We start from the raw sequence: 22,966 nt of genomic DNA, 5'->3' as shown, positions 1-22,966 counted from the left end.
GACAACTTGCCGACTGTGTTTACATGTGTGGAGTAACCCCACTTTTGGCTGCGTTATTGTTGAAGTTGTTTTTAATATGCACTTTGATACTATGCAACTGTTTGTCTCTGCAAACCTGGCTTCACAAATGATCGCAAATAATTATCACACCCACGTTCTAATTGGAGCTCCACTCACAATTCGGAACATATGACGAGAATCTAAAATATATGGTGAAGGATACGAATCTTTCTTAACCTCAGGAAACATGTGAGTCAGACTTCTTATGATCACAGTAAGAGCTTACTTCCCTTTTTTAACTACCAAAGTCATGAGGCGTTTATACAGGGCTACAGCTGCAGATTGATTAGAACAGATATTTTTCAATTGACGTCGTTCAGTTGGAGTTTTTGAAAAAAGAAACTGTTAAACTTAAAAACACACACACAAAAATAATCGCTTGTTTATTAAAACTAGTTGCCGGTTATGTTTTTGTAAGCTGGCTGCCATCTGACGTCTTTTAGAACAGAAACAGAAGCAGCCATTGAACTTGAATAATTTGATTTAGTTCATCAAGTGAATGAATCAGCTACACTCATCGCCCACTTCATTAGGTACCCATGCTCAGCTGCTCGTTAACACAAACATCTAACCAGCATGGCAGCAACTCGATGCATTTAGGCATGTAGATGTGAAAATATCCCTCGAGAGGCAGTTTTCTGATTGAAAATGCCTTGTTGATGTCAGAGGCGATTGGCTTCCTTATCATCTTAAAGCTGACTGCAAAGTAACTATAACTTAAATAACCACTGGTTACAATTGAGGTGTGCAGATGACAGGCTATGAACGCACAACACATCAGACAATAAAGGAGATGGGCCACAGCAGCAGGAGACCACACCTTTTGTCTAACCTTCAGGTGAAGAACAGGAAACTGAGGCTACAGTCCGCACATATGATGAGTCTTAATTTCTCACGCAATATTTGGACAGCAGGGTCAGAATTTGCCATAAACAGCAAACACCACACCCTGAGCTCTGTTGTCATCTGGCTTCAATTCTTTCTATTAGATATAAGCTGATATATCAGGTCATAATGCGAAATAAGGTCATGTTTTTACAGTGTTTATCTGTTGTGACACATTAGTTGTGCTAAATATTCAAAGATGAGGAAGAATATAACCACTTATTTCGAGAGGCAAGGTAAACCCTGGACAGGACGCCCACTAAGTGCATGTCTTTGGGAGGAAGCCGGATGACAGGGGGAGAACATGTAAACTCCACACAGAAAGACCCCTGCCTGATGGTGGAATTGAACTCAGGACATTCTTGCTGTGAGGCACAGTGCTAACCACCATGCCACCGTGCTGTTCAAAGTGTCTGTGAATTTCTAAATCAGTGCATCCCTACTCACTGGATTCTGTTTTAGTTTTTTAAATTCAGTGATTCAGTGAATTCAGCATTGCTGTAGTTCTACTTAGTATCAGAAATAGTTAAATAAGCACAAGAAATGTGTGTGTTTGGTTTCTTTAACACATGTAGCCAAAAGCCACAGGAAACATGGGAAAGTATGAGTTGAGTGCTTGACCCTGGAGGGTTAATCAGTGTGAGTTGATTTGACTGATTTGCTGAAACAAACAGTTTTTGCTTTCTTTTCTTCTTTGCTTGTTCAAGCAAAACTGGATGGATGGCATGAACTTGAGCTTCATTTTATATAGTACAGTGCAAATGTCTCGAGCAACCTCTTCGTTCTTCATATTGTGCTTCCAAGCAGTAAGACTTTCTTATCATATTTTAAAGTGGTCTTGAGCTATAGTTCTCCAAGCTTTGCTTAAAAATCCAAGGAAACTTACCAAGTGGAAGCGGCAGGCCTAAAAAGCTATTTGCAGCAGATAAACGGTATGTTTAGGTTCTTAAGAAATAGAGAAATAGTTTTGGGGCTGCTTTAAGCCAGTGGTTTGGGAATCTTGCCAAAATCAGATTTTTATCCATGAGGAAAGCATCTGTTTGGCAACAGCTTCATTTATCAGTATGACAACGATCCCAAACAAAGTGCCAGTGCAGTAAAAACATACCTTGCAACACACAATGGAACACTATCAGTCATGGACTGGCCTCCCCAGAACCTGGACCTCAACATTACTGAAGCAGGGACAGAAAATGAAATAAAAGGCAGCCAAAATCTAAAGAAAAGCTTTGAATGTCCTCCGGGAAACCTGGAAAACTATTCCTGAAGACTACTTAAAGGCTTGCCTAAGAGTTTGGGCTGTGTTAAAGAATGAAAGTGGTCATACCAAAGATTGATTTTGAAGCTCATTAGAATTTTTGCCTTATTTCCTATAGTGTTTTTATATGTTTCAATACATTGCTGCCCCTATTTCCCATTTTCTGAGCAGAATATAAAGAAATGAAGGGTGACTCGAGCACTACTGTGTGTGTGTGTAATGGTAGCTTATGTAAATGAACAGTAATGTACATATCTGACAGAACAGGACAGCGGTATTCACTGAGCTCTCTTGTATTACAGTAAATACTTTATCCTCAGTGAGCCTGAATTTAGGTTCTACATAGGGGGTGTGTGCGCTTGTGTGTGTGTGTGTGAAAGCATGTATGTGCACGCAATGTGTGTTTTGCTTGTTGTGCAAGTCTTATCTCTTTTAGTGGCATGCTGGAGGAATGTACAGATGAATGAAAATTGCCGAGTTACTCTGAATAGATACAGACATAAAAATCATTGTCATAAAAAAATCCCCAGCGAATTGCACGTTTGTGATTTGAGACGTGATGTTCCCATGTGAAATCGCAGACGTCACTGCTGGCTGTCTGTTTATAAAGGTAGAATATGAATTGTATTTTCTCTGTTTGTATTAAATAATGCAACATTGCTCCATCTGGGATGCACGTGTTCATATAAATGGATTTGTTTGTGCATGTTTGTGCGACACTGAGTGTGTGTGTGTGTGTGTGTGTGTGTTGAGTGTGGATGGAGCCTTTGTAACGAAACACCAGAGGTGTCAGAGGGACACAGTTGGGTGACGGAGGAAAGGATGGGGGCCAGAGAGGAGGTGTTCCTGTATTGTTGTACTGCTGTTGAAACTGTCGCTCTGAGTTTGAGCCTTTCATACTCACGATTATTCTCGGGAATTTACAACAGGCCAGCAGGAGGAATTTAGAGTGTACTTTTCAGCAAGGAGCGGAGTGAGGGGGGTAGGGTGGGGAAAGGTAGAGGAGCTAGTGCACTCCTGCCACATGTTCTTCTTCTCTGTTTGCATGTGCGGCCCTTATGGGTCCATGGAACTCACCACTATGGACAGCTGGGAGGTGAAGGGAGAGGAAGAAGAGGGAGAAGAAAAGGTCTCTTGGGCTTTGGACCCTGGCAAATCTGTATCGTCTGAATTCTTTGATCCAGCAAGCTTGCAGAATCAACTGTCATGTGAACATGTGCATCTCCATTTACTTGCATTATGAGAACTTGTTTATTCTGGACACAGTCATATAGTTCTGGACTTGCTTTTACAAAATGAAAAAAGCACTAAAATCTGAGAATGTTTGGGTGAACAGATGTATTTTAAGACCCGAGTATGAAAAAAGCCCCTTAATTATCTTTTTTGATAACTTGGTTATGGGTATATGTTCTGACTTTGAAATCCATCTATAACCATGGATCACATTTTACTTTGTAATGTAGCAAAGATGTTAAAATGTGAATGTTCTAAATTTTTTCCTTAACATCCACCATATGTCTCTTTTATCATTTCCCTGCCAGACACACACGGGGGAGAAGGAGAAGATCTGCCCATACTGCGGGCAAAAGTTCGCCAGCAACGGCACGCTAAGGGTCCACATCCGCAGCCATACAGGTCAGCGGCCCTCCGTGGTTCAGTGCTTTGTTAAATCGACTTTACAGCTGCTGCACCTGCATTGAAAGTTGCAGAGTAACATATCAGTTCAGATTAGTACAGACTGATTAATTTGCAGTGCTTTCATTTCACTGAACTTTGTTTCATTTACTTTATTTATGATTATATCACAAAGGTTAGTGTTAATTTAAAGTGTTTGGTTGTAAATTTGTTGCCAACATTATTCCTGAATTGGTTGGAAGAAGAGGCGAGCGCCTTAAAGCAGGACATCAGAGGCAAGTGTGTGCTTGTTCAGAACTCAAATGCTTAATCAACAGGCTGAAGTCATACGCAGGTTGACAGCTAGCATAGCAAGGAATCCAAGCGAAGAGCAGGCAAAAGGTTAAATCCAGAAATCAGGTGAAAGTCATACACATGCAGAATGAGATGAAACAGGGAACTCTGTAGGAAAAATACACAAGGAAAAAACTAGAATAAAAATCAAGAGAGGAAGGAAACCACAAGCAAATGCCTGTGAAGTACAAAGGCAGTCTGGTAGGGAGCAAATGCAAGCAGGAGAGTCCATAGAGTTTTGATTACTGGGCATACGTGATACCATTTGGGAAGAAGGTGGGAAATGTAACCTTGCAGAACGTGCTCCATAGAGTCGCATGTCCTGGGAGATCGTATAAATGTGCTTTAAAGTCAGATCGTGAAAACAAAATAGAGGTTACAAATTGTTCAGAGTTCACACTGTAGCTGTGTTTATTATCTTCACATGCATGACTTGGTGTCAGGATTTCTGCAAATGAATCCATCTTCCAGGTCACTCGTATGTGAAATAATTAAAAAAAGCAGAAAATAGTAAAAAAAAAGCATTACATCACGCACATATTTTATGGTTTTACTTTCTGAGCGCAAAGTTAGATGAGAAGATCAAAACCACTCTCTGTTTGTAGTTAAATGTGACGCTACAACCAACAGCTGGTTAGCTAAGCTGAGCATACATAAACCCTGGAGTTAAGGAGAAACAGCCTGGCACCGTCTCATGGTAACAAAATCCAACAATAAGCACCTGCAAAGTTCACCAACTGAACATGTTTTGTTTATGTTATCCATGTTCACAGCCAAGAATTAGTTTAGCACATAAATTCTCATAAAACCACTACTTGTAGTTATTTTTGTGCACAATTAACAAACGACATGTCTTATAATCTGCTTGCTGTGGCTTTATGTTGAATGCACCCACATGAGATAGATGTTGTCTCACAAACAGACCCGTTCCTTGTTCTTCGTAGTATCCGTAGATCCTGTAGATCCAAACGCTCGTGTCCTCCCACCTTCACTCTGCACATGTTACATCTAAGCAGTGAGACGGAGTGCATTTTAATGTTAGAAAATGGCAACGTGTTGGAGCGCTGGTTGCACTATCCTTTGCACCACCACAAAAATAAAGCCCTGCATGTTCATTAAACTGCCTTAAACTGGAAAGCTACACATTCTTGTGCGTTTCCTTACCAACAGACTGGTGCAGAGACCTGGCACGGCCACACACACACACTTCTTGGCCTCACTCCCTCTTCTTCTTTCTGTCTCTCTGGAAATCTTCTTTTCCTCACTCCAACTTAAACTTCATCCATTGCTACTTATCTTTTTCTCAGCCGTGTTCTCTTATTGTTGTCTGCCTATTTGATCCTTACCTGTAGTAAGCCTCTTAAACTCAGTAAATGCGGTTTGTTATGAAGCCGACCTAATGTAATCAATGTTTAAACCCATTAAAGCTTCATCTTCCATGTAGCGTTAGCTCCTCAAATTAAAAATAATTTCAGGAATATTTGTGGACGCCTGTTAGACCTTCTGTCCACCTGATGTATGTTTGAATTGCCATCCACAGACAAGCGTACCACGCTTTGTCAACAGCCCCCTTTGTATCTGTGTGTGCGTGAGTTGTGTTTGTGTGTTTGCGTACATGTGTATGTGCGAAGGACAAACCAACAGAAAGGGTGAATGTATACCAGTGTGGTCTGCAGCCCAGTCTGATCGTATTTATATAGAATAAACAAAAGAGAGGAATGCTGGGGGAGGGGTGGGAGCCTAGGGGACACCTAAAAGAAAGAAAGGAGGAAAGAGAGAAAAGACCACTCCAAGAAACCATCTAGCCGGATGACCCTTGACCCCGACTAGCTGTAAATCTGTCCCCTCATTCTATAGGCTGGGTTTTTTGTTGTTGTTGTTGTTATTTGTTGTGTTTTTGGGCAAAAGGGAAAAAAATAAGCTCTGGTGAACAGCGTGAGTCGTTCCCTGAGCGACAACCCTAACAAGAATCATCTTGTTCTCACACAGTGAAGAGTGATTTCTCACAGCTCATGTAGCTCATCTGTGAATATGTAGATAAAATGAGCCTGTTAGTGTAAGTACAAATCTCCACAACCGCTTTCTTTTCCATGGGTGATCTCCTAAGAAGGCCACTAGCTGAGTTAGATGCCTGTAAATCGGCAGGAAGGCGGGAAAGCTTGATCTTGTTTGTCTTCCTGCTTCACAGGAACAAGTCGGCATTGATTATTTACCTGCTAAACACGGAGGACTTTGTAAGGATTCCTTGGAGATTTCCTTCCCGTATCACTTTACCATCAAACACTACGGAGCATTATGAGAGAAACAGGCGAATAATGAGGATAGAAAAAGTGTGAAATGGATTAAAGGGAAAATTGAAAGAAAATCAACCTGAGAGCATAAAATGTTTTGGAAGAGATGTAGCGCATATGTGACTTGGATTTAGTTTCAGTTTAATTTTGTTAGAACATCATGTTGGGCAAATTAGTTTTAGTGCCACAAAGACAGGCATCTTCTCACAGAGCACCCTTTATGAGATCACCCATAAAATGCGAGCTGTCAAAAAGCTGGACGAGGACGCTGTAGAAGTCTGTAGTCATGATGGATGTTTCTATCATTTTCTAAATTATTCTGTTTGGCCCTGTGATGGAGCGAATATGTTCTAATCCACATCACAGCTCAGTGAGAGCAGATTTTCCCACCATGTGTGCCATGAAGTGGTGAATAACCGTAGTGGGGTCATGAAAATTATTTGTGCCAAGGGAAAATGTTGACAGAGCCCAGTGACTCGCTGTTATACTGACATCATAGGACATTTCACGTTGGCAACGAGCAGTGTAAGCCCATGAGCTGCGTAACAACTAATTGGAGTGTAATTTTTAACCCTTTAAAAATGACACTCCAACAATCAGACTTTTGACACGTGCACTGGTCTCCACTGTACCATTCCTTTTTAACCATAAAGGAAATTGTGTTGTAAAATTAAGTTCATAATCACCCACATAACCAACTAATTACAAGCAAATTTTTAATTAAATTTAACAAGAAGAAAGACAAGACAAACAAAAACACATGAGCTTTAAAGCTGATCTGACTTTTCCATATTTTCTGTCATACATAGTGTGTGCTCAGTAAAAATTGCCAGTTTTAAATAGTGATGTCAGCTTATGTGCAAGGGTTCCCCTGTGAGCCTGAGGCTTCAGGTGCTCTAAATGCTTGGTGTTTTGCTCTATTTGATGTCAATTAGTGGGATTTTTTGGTACATTTTAAACAGTGCCCCTGTGCTCAAGGTTCTGTGTAAGATTTTGGCTTGGATATGTACAAGATTTCAGAAGTTTCCATTCCCAATTAAGAGTGAGGAATGATGTTCTGCTCGCAGAAGCCATGCAATAGAGGTAGCCCATCCAAAGAAAGTTGGCTTAGGCTACGCCTAAACTAATCCGGATAAATTTGAAAACGATGTTTTTGTTTAAAAATGCTCCGTGTCCACACTATCGTTTTCAACCGTTTCCGAAGAGTTTTATTTGAAAACGCTTACTTTCCCTTCGCATGCGTGAAACATCAGATGATTTACTTTCCGGCTCTTTGAAACGTTGCTGCAAAATGTCGAGGAAAAGCACCGATTTGTTGTTGCTGCGAGTAACACAAGAGTACAAAGTTGCAAAAGTGAGTGAGAATATAGACTGAGAGACGTACCAAACACACCGAAATTAATATTCCGTCTTCTTTGAAGAAAAGCTGTGTGGAGCATGTACAAACTGATATTAATCTTTAATAGGCCTGTAAAAAATGGGAAAAAACAAAACAACTGCTGTACAGTGCCGTCCGCCATCTTAGTTGAATTGGTCACATGACTGCGTCATTTGACTAAAATGTGTCATCGTTTTTGAAAGCCTCCGTTTTTCTACTTTTGAGAGCGTTTTCAAAAAGCTCCGTTTTCCTTGACCAAAAAGACCGTCTCAGTGTGGACGGAAGGCCAAAACGGAGAGAAAAAGATGCATTTTCAAACGAAAACGTCTTAGTGTGGACATGGTCGACTGTAGTTCAGGGGGTTGGGAAGCTCATCTTGTAACCGGAAGGTTGCCGGTTCGATCCCCTGCTCTGTCTGTCTTGGTCGTTGTGTCCTTGGGCAAAACACTTCACCTACCGCCTACTGGTGTGGGCCAGAGGAGCCGATGGCACGATATGGCAGCCTCGCTTCTGTCAATCTGCCCCAGGGCAGCTGTGGCTACAACTGTAGCTTGCCTCCACCAGTGTGTGAATGTGAGAGTGAATGAATAGCGGAATTGTAAAGCGCTTTGAGGGTCTCGAAAAGCGCTGTATAAATGCAATCCATTATTATTATGGCCTTAAAGGGGAGGTTGGCGTTTAGGAACGTTTATGGTTGCTGTTGTCACCCTTACAAATGCTGCAGCCAGTTTGGAGACATTAATGCGTTGTTGTTTATCACAGTTTCAAGTATCTATCAGTGCAGGTGCCTAGAGATTCCCAGATTACATAGTTGGAAACATCCTGAGAATGTGAGGAGGAAAAAAAACTTGGAACAAACATGGAATCACCTTGCTTCCTGTTTCATTTCCCTCTTTTCCTATACCACTGCTGATGCAGAGATCTTTATCTTAGTTACAGACATTATAGTTTTCACATGCAACAACTAATGTGGTGACCACAAACAAGGATTTAAACAGAGAGGAGACAAAATGGTTTGTTTCAGGTGGTGGATGCAGCGCACCAGGCACAACAGAAGATAAATAAGGATTAATTTGAACTGTGAATCATGCAAAACTACTCTAGTTGAATAAGTGAACAGAATAAGTCCTGTTTAAATTGCTGTAAGATGGGATGCATCAACACCACTATGTGTCACCTAGCACGATTGGGTTAAAAGGAACACATTAGCCCTAAATACCCTTAGATTAATCAAGTACTGGAACAGAACAAGGTTAAGCACACAGAGAGACATTGGAGAGAAGATTACTCTAATCAGATTTCTAATTTAAGCATCATCTTGTATGGCTTAAAGAAAACAAATAGTCAGGTTGTTCCTTTTCTTATTTTTTAAAAAGGGATCGTTCTTAGAGCTCCTTTCCTAAAAAATATATTTTCTGGTTGTGGTGCAGCGCGGTTCAGAGAACTAAGAAAAGCATCACACAACCATAGCTGTCTTCATCTTCGTAGTTTAAGCTTTAATTTGTGTCATCTGATTGGATAAATCAGATCTAAATAGATTAAATCACTGCCAGGCTTTGTGTGCGCACTGTCTGGTTATATGCATTTGTGTATGTTTTAATAATCCAAATTAAAAATATGAAAATGATTCGCTAGACAAAAGCTTGACTTTAGCCCCTCGTGCTGAAGATAGATATTAATTAAGGCTTAAGTGGTGAAACATCAATAACCATTGAACTTTTTCAGCTTATTGTAGCTTTTCCGCTGTTTAACTTCTATCTCTTTCCACAATCTGGGAGTCAGTAATCTAGTCTGCTAACTTAGTCTCTGGGGACAACTTTTAGGTTTTTGATATCAGTGGTCAAAGCTTCCTGTTTGGCCCGTTGTTATAAATGTTGCTGTATTGTTATATTTAAATCATTGCCAGATAATAACCAATCAGCGTGAGGTTACATTTTGACAATCACAGTCCCTCTTGTGCTCACCGCACATATTGTGTGTCTCCATGCAACTTAATCATGATTGGTCCGTAGAACTCACACTACAGGCTACAAATAGATACTTAGTATTCACAGGCGTGTATCTGTTTATGGAGATTACTCTTTTCATTAAGCGCATTTACATACAAATAACCTGTTAATGTCATCATGTTTAACAGCTTGATGAACCCTGCCACCCCGACAATTTGAAAAGACTGAGATCTCAGCCATGCAGGCCACCAGATAATCATTAGTGCCAAACCCTGCATTCTAGTATTAACAGGTTGTATACAGTAGATAATGTAAATACAGCTCTCTGTATATGGTTTCCACAGATGTAGAGCAAGGGCCAGTAAATGCTAGCATTTACTCAGAGGCGTGTGCTGCAGTTGTGTGCTCTATATAACGTTGGTAAATCATTGCCACCTGAGTTTTGTAACATTTGTATAATTACACAGATGGCCGTGCCAGAAAACTAATATTCAATGTGCTTTTTTTAAAGACTGGGTTGCTGTAATAGAGATTGCCCCCTGGCACAAGATAAGAAAGGCTCTGTTCTTTGTACAAATAAGTTTCTCAGCGAGACCACAAATTATATTAGAAGCAATACACATAGTAATACTATAATGTTTTAACTTATACTATCCATACTGCTGGCACAGCTTGGAGGTTACTAATTGTCTTGATCATGGTATCATTTTTTATGGTAATTATTTGCAGCCCATATTTTGATGTTTATAAAGCTACACATTTCAGCTTGTAGCGGTCTCACGCCAGAACAGCTGCCCCTGAACTGACATCTGGCAGAACTCTGGAATCACTGAACCTATTTACGTACAGATGACTTTGTTTGTCTTGACTGTGGTCATGGTTACAATCTTGTAAAGCAAAATCACCATGTAGTGAATTATTGTTTGTCTCGATGATGAATAGTACGTCACTGTTGCATGGGTGTTGAGATGGTTAATTTGGATTGAGGGCTCGGTTTTGAGGTACGTCTGGATCAGATCTGCAGCATGTGTGGCGAGGCTCGGGCACGGACTCCTCTCGATAGAGGCACCTTGGTATGGTACTTTGAGCGAACTGTTTGAGGAAGTGGTGAAAACTTCTGAGCCCTTTGCTATAATGGAAAGGTCAAGTGTAAAAGTTGTTGGACGTTCCTCTGGCTCATCAAAGGCAATCTCTTATCATCTTTAACACACCGATATCACGTTACCTCCCTGGCCCCTGTCGGCATGTGGGACAGAGCAGAGAGAAGGACAGCGGAGGGCCACTGTCTCCCCCAAACTGGAGGAAGCCAGGAATTAATTTCTGATGGACAGCGCTAATGTCTTTCAGACTGGAGCCCCGAAGCTACAAAGCATTCTCCATAACACGAACGCCGTGCGGCAGGCAAAACGACAAAGCCGACCATCTGCTAACCAGATACACGGCCGTATGCGCACACATATACAACGCACGAGGGGTGCCAAACGGATCGATTAGCAGACAAGGAGTGTGAGGGCCACAGCAGGGGGCTGGGGGAGACACCCAGGGTCAAAGAGATGGTGTACTGTTTCAGCACATGCTAAATCAGTTACCATCTCCACACACATAAAGCCCTGGCTCAGTGCTGCAGCCACCCCTCATAATCCCCAAACAATCTGGCTCAATCTGGAGAATAAGTGGAGGGTTTCTAGTTACAGTAACACTCGGCAGAACAGACGCTGAATAATAGAGACCAATGTTCCAACGTTACTGCTTTGGTTTCCAAGTAGCATTTGTTTATTTCCTGTTCCGCTAAGAGATTGAGGGGTTCTTGTTTTAGTCCAATCAGACTGAAACCCTGGAAAAGCCTTGACTGTTGAACAGAACTGATTTTGAGTAGGGTGTTTGAAGAGACCATATTTATTACTGACCTCTTTTTAAAATATTGGATACCATCAATTAATCTGTTTGTAGTTTCTTGATGAAACACATATGTTCAGAACCAAAGAGTGTATAGGTTAAGTAGGTGAATTGGTATGCACTTGTAGCAACGCTCAGTGTTAGCAGGGTGTGGTTGTCTGTGCTGTATATTCGCTGACAATAGCCAGCTCCTGGGAGGGATGTGATCCAAGCTGCAGAGTACACTAGCACTCTGTGCTCTGGTGCTATTAGCACACTAATGCCTTCCCCAGGACTCCCCAAGGCTAGCGCTGGGCCTTAACCTGATACCACACATGCTACATAAGACATAGGGTTTGTCTCCAAACACATCTGGGATTCAGATTTTCCTGTTTGTCAACAAAAGGCCTCCTAGAGGCTGAAATTGCTCAGAAGGGGATTTTGGGACAGAATGCTGAGCTGCCCTCATGCACATGTTTCAGTATGTGTAATCCGTTCACATATGTCACGTAAATCCTTTGCACACCAACCTGAGGTTACACGTTGTATTACTATGTGTCACAGCGCTCTTCCTCATGCCTCTTTAAAGCCCTCTTGCGGATGGGTGGGGGGGTTATGGTGTGTTTAGAGCCCAGTTTGTATGTTTGGTACATGACAGCTGCTGTAGCTTTAATGTTGAAAGATGCAGGCTTTGTAGGATGTGTTAAGAATAAAGCCCACAACCATTTGTTTTTGTAACTTAGTCTTTAGAAAATAATATAAAAAAATGGCCAATAGATAATTGCCGTAGCTTGCCCAAGCATTCATATCGTGGTTGTTGAAACATGGACCTAATGCTAGAAACAGAAGCACAAAATCACCCCAACACAGTCATGTTTATAGCGGTAGGATAATATTACTCTTCTATTCCCGAGATGGATTTTCTGATTTAATAAGCATCTCTGCATTTTGAATCCCATGGAAACACGGCTAATTAACCTTATTACTTAAAGGGGTAAAACATCTCCCCCATCAATAAAATTCCTTGCTTGCCTGTTCAACAATTATTCACTAAAGAGAGATTACTGTGAAGCCGATAAGAAATTAGATGCTTGTAGTGAAGAAATGAACAACAAATGTGTAGCTTTAGGTATCTGTTTTTGATAGAGTTTCATTAAACAGTACTGTGAGCACTTGCAGGCATAAATATAAATATATATATATATAAATTCAGCCAAGATTCGTTAAGTTTCACATGGAGAAAAAAAATCTAGATCACTGTGATTTCCTGATGTATCAGTTTTCTAGACATAGGGGTGAATTTAATGTTTAGTTTGCAGAGTATGAAATAAATTAGGCAATAATGGAACCCACATTTTTTTTTTGTCAGTTTTTGTACTGTATTATCCTGTCAGAATCTTTAATTTCAGCACAGTCCTATAGGTTACCTCATATCCCTTCTATAGATTAGAAATCAGTTCTGTGACTCTTATCTGGCCCGTCGATCAGTGCAAGGTAAACAGATCCATGTGTCAGTGAACCATTTGACTGACAGCTTGTCACTTTCTCTTTGTCATCAGCGGTGTGCGCTCAGATAGGATCTGCAGGAGGTTGGCTTGAATGTTTTTGATCCAACCAAGAGAAGCCACATTGCCTGTGATGTGCTCCTAAACGGTTGGCCAGTTGAAGCTAAGATAGCGAGCCAACACAAGCTTTAGCTCTGCAGTGGAAAGACAGTGTGCATCGTAATGAATGAGAAGTTCTTCACCAGTAACCAGGTCAAATTTGTATTGGGGCAGGACGAAAACACAGTTTACTGAATAGGACAAAGGCAGCAGAATATATGAATGAGCAGAGGTAGTTTTAGACATCAAACCCCAGCGTCGAGAAATGGTCAGAATGGGGGAAAAGTGATTTAAATGACTTTAACCTCCTAGGACCTGGCATTCACAAATGTGGACATCACATTTTGGGATGTCTAGACCAAAACACTAAATTTTGGCCTGATATCCACTTATGAGGACATTTTACTGCCACTGTTCTGTCAAAATTTCAAATGAATGTCCTCTTATGTGGATCTCATTTTTCTCAGAGACAAAAATAAGGTAAAAAAAAAAAAAAAATCTGGAAATTCTTTGTTGTCCCAAACAGCCCAAATAGCAAAGAGAATTTAAAAATGCATGCCATGTAAGAGTTCGGGTCTTAGGAGGTTAAACATGACATGGCTGTTTGATGTCTGAGTATTTCAGAACCTGCTGATCTACTGGGATTTTTATTGCAAATCATCTTCAGGGTTTACAGAGAATAGTCTAAAAAAGACTAAATCTCTAGGTGAAAATGCCTTCTTGATGTCAGAGGAAGAATGGTTAGACTGCTTTTAGCTAATAGCCAGGCAATAGCAACTGAAATAACCACATATTACAATCAAGGTATGCAGAAGAGCATCTTCAAATAAACAGCATATTTAACCTAGAAGCACATGGGCTACAGCATGAGAAGACAACACCTGGTGCTATTCTACTTCTGTCAGCTAAAATCAATCACAAGTTAGGCAAATGAACCTGTCTATATCTGTGATGACTCCACTGTAGTTTTTACAGTTTCCAAAGCCATCCAGTGGGCCAGATTAGTCACATGTTTGATGGTTCCAATTAGAAGCTGCACACGAAGTAGTTACTTTCATTCCATTTATTTGCATGTGTTACATGCGTATGTAACTGCATTACTTCTTGCATCGATGGTAGCCGTATCTCCCGACCTCTGTTCTGCTAGCACTAGCCTTAAGGTGAGCAGCATACATGTTCTTTATATTTTCTTTGTGGGGTTCTTTACAAGTGATGCCTTACTGATATACGTACGAGTTTCAAAAACTGTTTACTCCTCTGTGATACAGTATCAAATTCATATACATATATGATGTATTATGGTGTTCCTTTCCTAGGTGAGCGCCCATATCAGTGTCCTTACTGTGACAAAGCATTTAGCAAGAACGATGGCCTGAAGATGCACATCCGCACACACACTCGTGTAAGTTTTTCCATTTCTTACTGAATTTTTCTTTCCTGTCTTTCATAGTTTTGTGTTGTTCGTTAATACTAACCATTGTACGCGAAATGAAGGTGGTATGCTCTTGGCTGTCCCAGACGAAAGCTGACTGATGTGGATGAATTATGGTGATGCCCAAAGAGCGGCTTCCAAACCTTTACGTTGTTTGTGTGTATTGTTTTGCCTTTGTAGTATTTTTATGACTAATATCTGGCTGGCACAAACAAAAGATGTCCCTCTTTATATGGGATCACACAGCGTCTTTATTCCTAGTCTCCCATCCCACATTTTGAGACAGTGCCCCCAATTTTTTGAAATGTGGGACATTCTACAGCACATTCACTTTTCTAAAATCTGGCTTTAACCTATAAAGGGAAAGCTTTTTACCCCTCAGCTGTCACCCTGTCGGGCAAAAAAGCAACATAGAAGTTTCAAATTGATACCTTAAGTGTATCAGCTAAAAATGTTGGACACGTTTGAATCTCAATGAACTCAACTTTAAGGTCAGATACAAAGTTTTCTCAAAATCTTGTGAATGCAGCATCTCGAGAAGGAAGTGACCTCGAATTTGGAAATTTATACTATAGGTGCATCTACTAGGAGGCTGAGGGGTACTACAGACTGCCAGTACTTTTATTATAGTCATAGAAAGTTAGTCTGTCTAATGCCACCAAGGAAATGTCCAAATAACCAAAGAAGCTGTGCAGATTTTGTTGAATATCATGGAAACAACAAGTTATTTTTCAGTTTTACACAAGGGAAAGCACTGTGTGAGGAGACTCAGCATATGTGTGTCATAATTGGATAAAAACTGCTAAAATTCTTAGATATGACTCAAAAAAGGTGCGTCAGTCTATGGATACTTTCAAACTGAAACCCAAAAGTGTTATTAAACAGAAAATCAGCAATAATGTATTTGGACTGTCTGGTAACATGGACAATTTATAGTGTTTTTTTAAGGTTATATATGAACATTTCAGACTCTTTCAGCCTTGTTGACATGTCCAACTTTGTCCCACACAAACAGTGTTTGACGAACATTTTAGTTAGTAGGATCTGGTCACCCTAGATTGTGCAGTTTTATCAGACTGTTATCTAGTAGCTGATATGTGTGCGTGTGAGTTGTACCTGCACAGTTGATGAATGCAGCTTGCTAACCAAGTTAGCTAGCGGTAAATGATAAATTAGCATTCTAGCCTATACGGTAACTTAGGTCCAAAACAAAATAAATGGTAAATGGCCTGTATTTGTATAGTGCTTTACTTAGTCCCTAAGGACCCCAAAGCGCTTTACACGTTCAGTCATCCACCCATTCACACACACATTCACACACTGGTGATGGCAAGCTACATTGTAGCCACAGCCACCCTGGGGCGCACTGACAGAGGCGAAAATAAAACCAACATGGCAGCAATGTTAATTCTGAGAAGCCTATCTTTTATACCGTCTACATTTAGTGATAATTTTGAAACAGTGGTCATTTGTCTCAAAGTTGGCCAGAGAGAAATTTCCATGAAAAAGCTGCACTTGGTTGACCCAATTAGCATGTCCTGTATATTTTAGTGCTGCATCCCAGAGCAAATCTTTTGCCCAACTTCAGAGTTGTGTGGCTGCACGTTCGGCCATCACACACCTTAACATTCTCTCTTTGCTACATTTTGTCAGGCCATTGTCTGCTGCCAGTTAACGCATAATTACACCTCCGTCAGTGGTTCACCATTTTCCAGAAGACATAATTAGTCTAGAGACTGTCTTTGCTTGTCTGTCTGTGAGGTTTTTTTAGGTTCACTGATATTATTAACAAGCCAACCAGGTGGCTGGTACTATTCTTTTTGACGTCAAAAAGTAAATAGATCAGCATATGTGATGTCTGCTTGATAGACATTTGACCCGCCATGCATAATTCAGACGGATTAGATAAAGGATGATAAGACTGTGAATAGGTGCAGACATAGAAAGAGTGAATGGGATGCCGGCTCCGTTCCAGGTGTACCTTGAGCGCACACTTTGGGTTTTTCTTGTGTAGCCACTGTGTAAAGTGCAGCGTTTGCATGAAGAATGAATTAACTCTCACACACCTTGCCTAATGCAAGATAGTGTGAGAACTCCGTGTCTAACATATGTGACTTTCCCAGTAAATTTCATTATAAGGCAATAACCACCAGTTTCATAATTTGTCCAGTAAGGCCTATGGATAAAAAGGCAGCAGTGGTGTAGTGACAGACAGAGGAGAGAATTGGAAAAAAATTGCTTGCACTTTGCTTTGAACACATTCTGAATTTTTTTTTTACTTCATTATAAACAGACACAGCTGTTTGAGGATGTAGAAAATTCATAACAAGCATTTGTTTTATGGTGTGAACATGTAATTGCAAAATGAGGCCATGTTTGGGGTGGGGAAAAGAAAAGGTAGGCTTCCCTCTAAATGTCATGAGGTCATTTCCCGTGCTGGGACACGGATCATTTTCCTGCGTCATTTCTCAACCCACTAAAGTTCTCTGCCAAAGCGACACTTTCCATGCGCTCTTTGTAAGCATCTGGATGTGTGCGTTAGTGTCACTTTTGACGAATGAGACCTAATATGTGTTTCATCATAGACTTCCATCATCAGTTTATACAACTCTGACTGTGACAATCGAAGCCTGTCAGCATAGTTAATTTCAAAGATTTGTTCTTCTTTAATGCTGTCCAGAGCACATCGCTCTGTTACACTGTGCTGATAATGAAGGTAACCTGCCCAGGTTGCTGTGACTCCGTAAGAACATGCAGGTATGATTTCGTAGCGTGCAGCTGATTAAACTGACTGATGTTTTGTTCCCAGTGTTCCCAGATCTGCCTTCGCTCACAGCGCTCTGAGAAATGGGCTGAACAGTTACACACAGCAGAGGCAGATGAAGTCACTGTTGAGAAAAATTAATGTCATTTGGCTGAAAGAGCTGCAGCTCACTGTTAATGTACAGATGATGTGAGATGGATGTGACTGGAGATTGTGTGCTGTGTGTTTATACCGCAAACCACATCACCTGCAAACCAAAATGGAACACGTCTGATGACGATATTTTGGAAGTTAAAGGATTTTTAAAATAATTTTGATCTTCAATGAAAACTGATATGGCTGTTTGTTCTGCGGTTACAGAAACTAGCTGGTCATCTTTCAGCCATATGGTATAGAATTTCCAATTCCCCTGTTTCCTATTTTCTAAATGGTAATGCTTTATATGTAAGTTTAATAAGACTAATGTGTCACACTAAAGTTTACTCATGAAATTAGCCCCTTTCACTTTTTCCCAAAAGGCAAAAGCTCTACCTGATTCATGCGTGAGTCTCAGAGGTGATCTATTATGCCTTTCTTTAGTTTCTGTTAGAGATGGCACGATACCACTTTTTTATGTCCGATACCGATACCGATAGCATAAATTTGGATATCTGCCGATACCGATGTGAATCCGATATAGTGTGTTTTTTAATCAATAAAACTGTTTTTTGCTGCATTTTGTATAACTTCATACTCAAGTTTAAATAAACAACAACACTAAAGCTATTCTGTTATACCTGTATGTAAAAAATACACGGCACCCAAAATATTTCATAGTTCAGCAACACTGATCAATCTAATAAACTTAAACCTGCACCATCCTTCCTATTCTGGTATTTTAAAGAGTACTTGGCAGAAATATTAACCAACCTAACTAATAGGGTTGCAAACTCCCAGCAAAAAAAAAAATAGGGAACCACCCCCCACCCTCCACCTCATGATGCTTAATCAACGTAATCAACTTTAATTTGATGCAGTGTGAAAAAAAATGCACAGAAATAAATTATTTTTCAAGAATAATTAAATAGATTCAACATCTTTCTTCTACAGAATTGCAGACTGCACAGATGGTAACTTCCCAAAGGAAAAAGTACTATAGCTTACTAGGGTGTATTAGACTTAACAGTTACTATATACAGTAATGGACTTCTATATATTTACATAAGATTAAAACTTTGGGTGTAAGATTCAGATAATTATTTATTAAAAGCTAGACATTTTAAATGAGAATAAGAAAGAAAAGTATGTCTTTGTGCCCCCTTTTCCTTGTTCATGCCCTATCGGCCCCCCTGGCTAAACTTTGCTAGATCCGCCCCTGCACAGTTACCAGCCGTCAGCTACGTAGAAAAGGATCCTGGTGTAGAAAGTAATGTGAAATACATTCTAACAACAGCTTATCAAGGTTAAACGTGCTGCTGTTGTTCAGCCGCTGGTTTCCTCTTTCTGGTGCAAAGTGGGCCAAAAACAAAGAAGAGAGACGGACTCACGACAGAAAAGCCGATCAGCTGATCATTAAGCAGTTTCATGATTGAAGTAGCAGCAGCAGAGGGAGGGAGAGAGAGGCAGTCGCTCCATATATTGGTTGTTAAGCTTAACGTGGGAATGCTTTACTAACATTCAGAGATGAACTTACACACTTGCTTTACTTCTCTCTGGGATAACTTCCTTGGAGATGAAATGCCGGATTGCTATCGAGGCTACAAATACACACAGCCGCTCTATCACGTGATGCGTACTGCTCCGACGTGCTACGGTTATGAGCCGAATTACGCCATGTTGCAAGTTTTGTGAGGTGTTTTTTTGATATTTAATGGATCGGGTTTCATTTTTTATTTCTCTCCGATATCCGATCCAGTAATTTACGTCAGTATTGGACCGATACCGATACGTAATATCGGATCAGTCCATCTCTAGTTTCTGTTAATATGTATTGTGCCAGTGTGGATGCTCATACTAAACATGGCCAAGTTTCAAAAAGTGAGGTCTGTAAATGTACAGTTAATTAATGTGAGACAAGCTCTCGGTTTTAGACGGCTTTTTCTGGCTCTGTATGATGTCAAAGGAAAAAGGATAGCTCTAATAATTTATTATTACTTAATAATAAATACATATTAAATAATAATTCAATTAACATTATTGTAGGCTCTTCACCTTATAATATAAAGTGCCTCGCAGCAACTGTTGTTGTGATTAGGCGTTATATACCGTATTTTCTGAACTATAAGGCACACTTAAATTTTTTTAATTTTCTCAAAAATCGACAGTGCACCTTATAATCCGGTGTGCCTTATGTATGAATTCTGCTTGTGCTTAATGACCTTGAACCAATTTTATGTGGTACACGACCCTAAAATTCTGTCAAAAAATGTTTTAGTACGACTTTGGTAAGCTATGAAGACACACCACTTGATGGATTGTCAGAGCATTACGGCTACTGTAGTCAGGAGCCTCGCGGAGAAATCCGGGTCCAAACTCCGCTTCAGGTCCCAAAGTCAAACGAACACTGCGGCATCACTGAGAGTTAAAAACTGTCTAAATTCTTCCATCTTTAATAAAATGATCAGCGTTGCTCCTTTACGAGGTGTAACTAGGGATGGGTACCGGTGTCCGGTGCCATGATGGCACCGGTTCTGACATAAACGGTAGTAACCAGACCGAAAAGCAGCGCACATTTCGGTGCTTTATTTCGGTGCTTTTTTTTCCCTGAGCCAATTCTAGCCAATCATTTTACGTTTACGAGGATAGTAGGCGGGGCCAGGTACGTACGTTCTTTCAGTGTTGCCAACTTAGCGACTTTGTCGCTATATTTAGCGAGTTTTCAGACCCCCTAGCGACTTTTTTTCTTAAAAAAGTCGCTAAAAAAAGACGTGAAAGCGTATCGCTTTTACTCTCAACAAGCAGCGGGTGCTGTAACACAGTCAGTTCTTCTTTTACTCTTTTACTCTTATGCTGTTTTGTGGATCACAAGGTTTAAAACTACTTATAAACACACACACACAAAGTAACTCCACCAGAGTGCCTATTTCGGATCACTTTTGCCGGTCCAAGCCCGGGTAAAGGAGCAGGGTTGGAATTGTGACATTAAAAAAAACAATAATTGCTAAAAGAAATTTAATTTGTAGTTCTAAATAAACTCTAAATGCATTTAGGACGTTTTTACTCACTTTATGTCTCTTCCACGATGTTATTTCTCTCTCCAACAACATAGGTTACAATTATATTAGCATGACCAATTATGCAAATTAGGTGATGACGTCATTTAGCGACTTCTAGCGACTTTTAGGACAACCAATAGCGATTTTCCTTACTGAGGAGTTGGCAACACTGCGTTCTTTTAGAGCAGAGCTACAGATTAAAAATGCCCAAGGCGAAGCGGCCAAAAGTCTGGCTGTACTTCACAGCAAAAGATGCAAACTCATCAGCCTGCAACAAGTGCTTTAAGCTGATACTGTGATACTGTCAAAGGAGGTAACACCTCAAATCTGATGAAACACCTGGCGACGCATAGCGTTTTTGCTAAAGCCGAGAAATGCGCCGTGTTTGATAGCTTGCTGCGAGACCTCACACCGGGCACATCTACTGTGGGTGTGGTGCCTGTTATCAGACCCGGAGTTAGCAACATCCCCCAAGAACCCGAAGAGGAGAGTCCTGGCCCCTAGCCCTGTCAGCGTAGCAGAAATGATGACGGATGATGATGGCAGCAGCAGCCGTTCTTCTCTGCGTGAGTAGCTTCATGTTGTTCGTGTGTAATTTACGTTGAGTACGCTAACCACAGTATTACATTAATGCATGCAAGGTGAACTAGCAAACACCGTCGTAGTTACATGCGGCTGTCTTCTTGTTTGATGGCAGATGCTCCCTTCACCCTGGCCAAAAAGGCTAAAATGACCAAAGAAAAAGTGGAAAACAGTTAAACATGAGAGGTTTTTGGACAAAGTTTGTGTTTTTTCCATTGTTTAAGCACTGCTTCCAGCCAAGAGTGAGACCATATATGCCCTATAGCTGAAGAAAAGGCTAACATTGTTATCTTTTTACAAAAAAACAGCTAAACATGAGAGGTTTTTGGACAAAGTTTGTGTTTTTTCCATTGTTTAAGCACTGCTTCCAGCCAAGAGTGAGACCATATATGCCCTATAGCTGCAGAAAAGGCTAACATTGTTATCTTTTTACAAAAAAAACAGCTGAATATGAGAGGTTTTTGGACCAATTTTGTGTTCTCCATTCTTTAAGCACCGGTTTGAGCACCGTTTAAGCACCGGCACCATTTCAAAAGTACCGGTTTGGCACCGGTATCGGATAAAACCTAAACGATACCCATCTCTAGGTGTAACAATTAAGTTTAACATCCAGGCATCCATGAAAACAGAATTTATTAAATTTAGCGGAGTTAGATGTTAGCAGGAAGTTAGCTCGCTAGTTTCCACCTAAACATGATATAGCATGTTCTGACTGAGAGATTTCTGAAAAAATTAAAACGTACAGCTCTGCTATCAATTCCACATAAATGAAGACAGAAAACTAAACAGCAGTGACTTTTGTAGGGTTACTGAAGTTGGGCTAGCTGGCATATATGCTATGTGATCGTTGCGACACAGCTATGCTAGCATAACATAAACAGTGAAGCTGGAGGATGAATGCTAACTTTTTTCCACTCGATAAAAGTTAACATGAGGGTTCCCGATGGTTAGGGACAAATGCAATCGCATGGCAGGATGCTGTAAACGGACCAAACTTCACTCAGGACAACAACTGAGATAATCCATCCATAATACGAGGTGAGTCATTAATATATTGCAACGACATGGGAATAGAGCAGCTGCGAGAGAATTCAACATTAATGAATCAATGGTACGGAAGTGGAGGAAGCAAGAGGAATGAGTTGAGTAAAGTTTGACTTATCTGACTGTTTTGTTTCGCTTAATGTGCCTTATAATTAGGGATGGGTATCGTTTAGGTTTTATCCGATACCGGTGCCAAACCGGTACTTTTGAAACGGTGCCGGTGCTTAAACAATGGAGAACACAAAATTGGTCCAAAAACCTCTCATGTTCAGCTGTTTTTTTGTAAAAAGATAACAATGTTAGCCTTTTCTTCAGCTATAGGGCATATATGGTATCACTCTTGGCTGGAAGCAGTGCTTAAACAATGGAAAAAACACAAACTTTGTCCAAAAACCTCTCATGTTTAACTGTTTTCCACTTTTTCTTTGGTCATTTTAGCCTTTTTGGCCAGGGTGAAGGGAGCATCTGCCATCAAACAAGAAGACAGCCGCATGTAACTATGACAGTGTTTGCTAGTTCACCTTACATGCATTAATGTAATGATGTGTTTAGCCTACTCAACGTAAATTACACACGAACAACATGAAGCTACTCACGCAGAGGAGAACGGCTGCTGCTGCCATCATCATCTGTCATCATTTCTGCTACGCTGACAGGGCTAGGGGCCGGGACTCTCCTCTTC

General features: G+C 40.5%; 1 protein-coding gene across 1 annotated transcript in view; it reads left to right on the top strand.

Moving 5' to 3' along the window:
• Positions 1-22,966, top strand: part of prdm5 (PR domain containing 5) — a 49,960-nt gene that overhangs the window by 17,495 nt on the left and 9,499 nt on the right. The window contains exons 13-14 of the mRNA XM_031753615.2: positions 3,745-3,838; positions 14,585-14,670. Coding sequence (XP_031609475.1) covers positions 3,745-3,838; positions 14,585-14,670 — 180 coding nt within the window. The remainder of the gene's footprint in view (positions 1-3,744; positions 3,839-14,584; positions 14,671-22,966) is intronic.

Source organism: Oreochromis aureus, linkage group 23 (assembly GCF_013358895.1).
Source record: "Oreochromis aureus strain Israel breed Guangdong linkage group 23, ZZ_aureus, whole genome shotgun sequence".
NCBI classification, from domain to species: Eukaryota; Metazoa; Chordata; class Actinopteri; order Cichliformes; family Cichlidae; genus Oreochromis; species Oreochromis aureus.
This window is presented reverse-complemented; position numbering and strand designations above follow the sequence as displayed.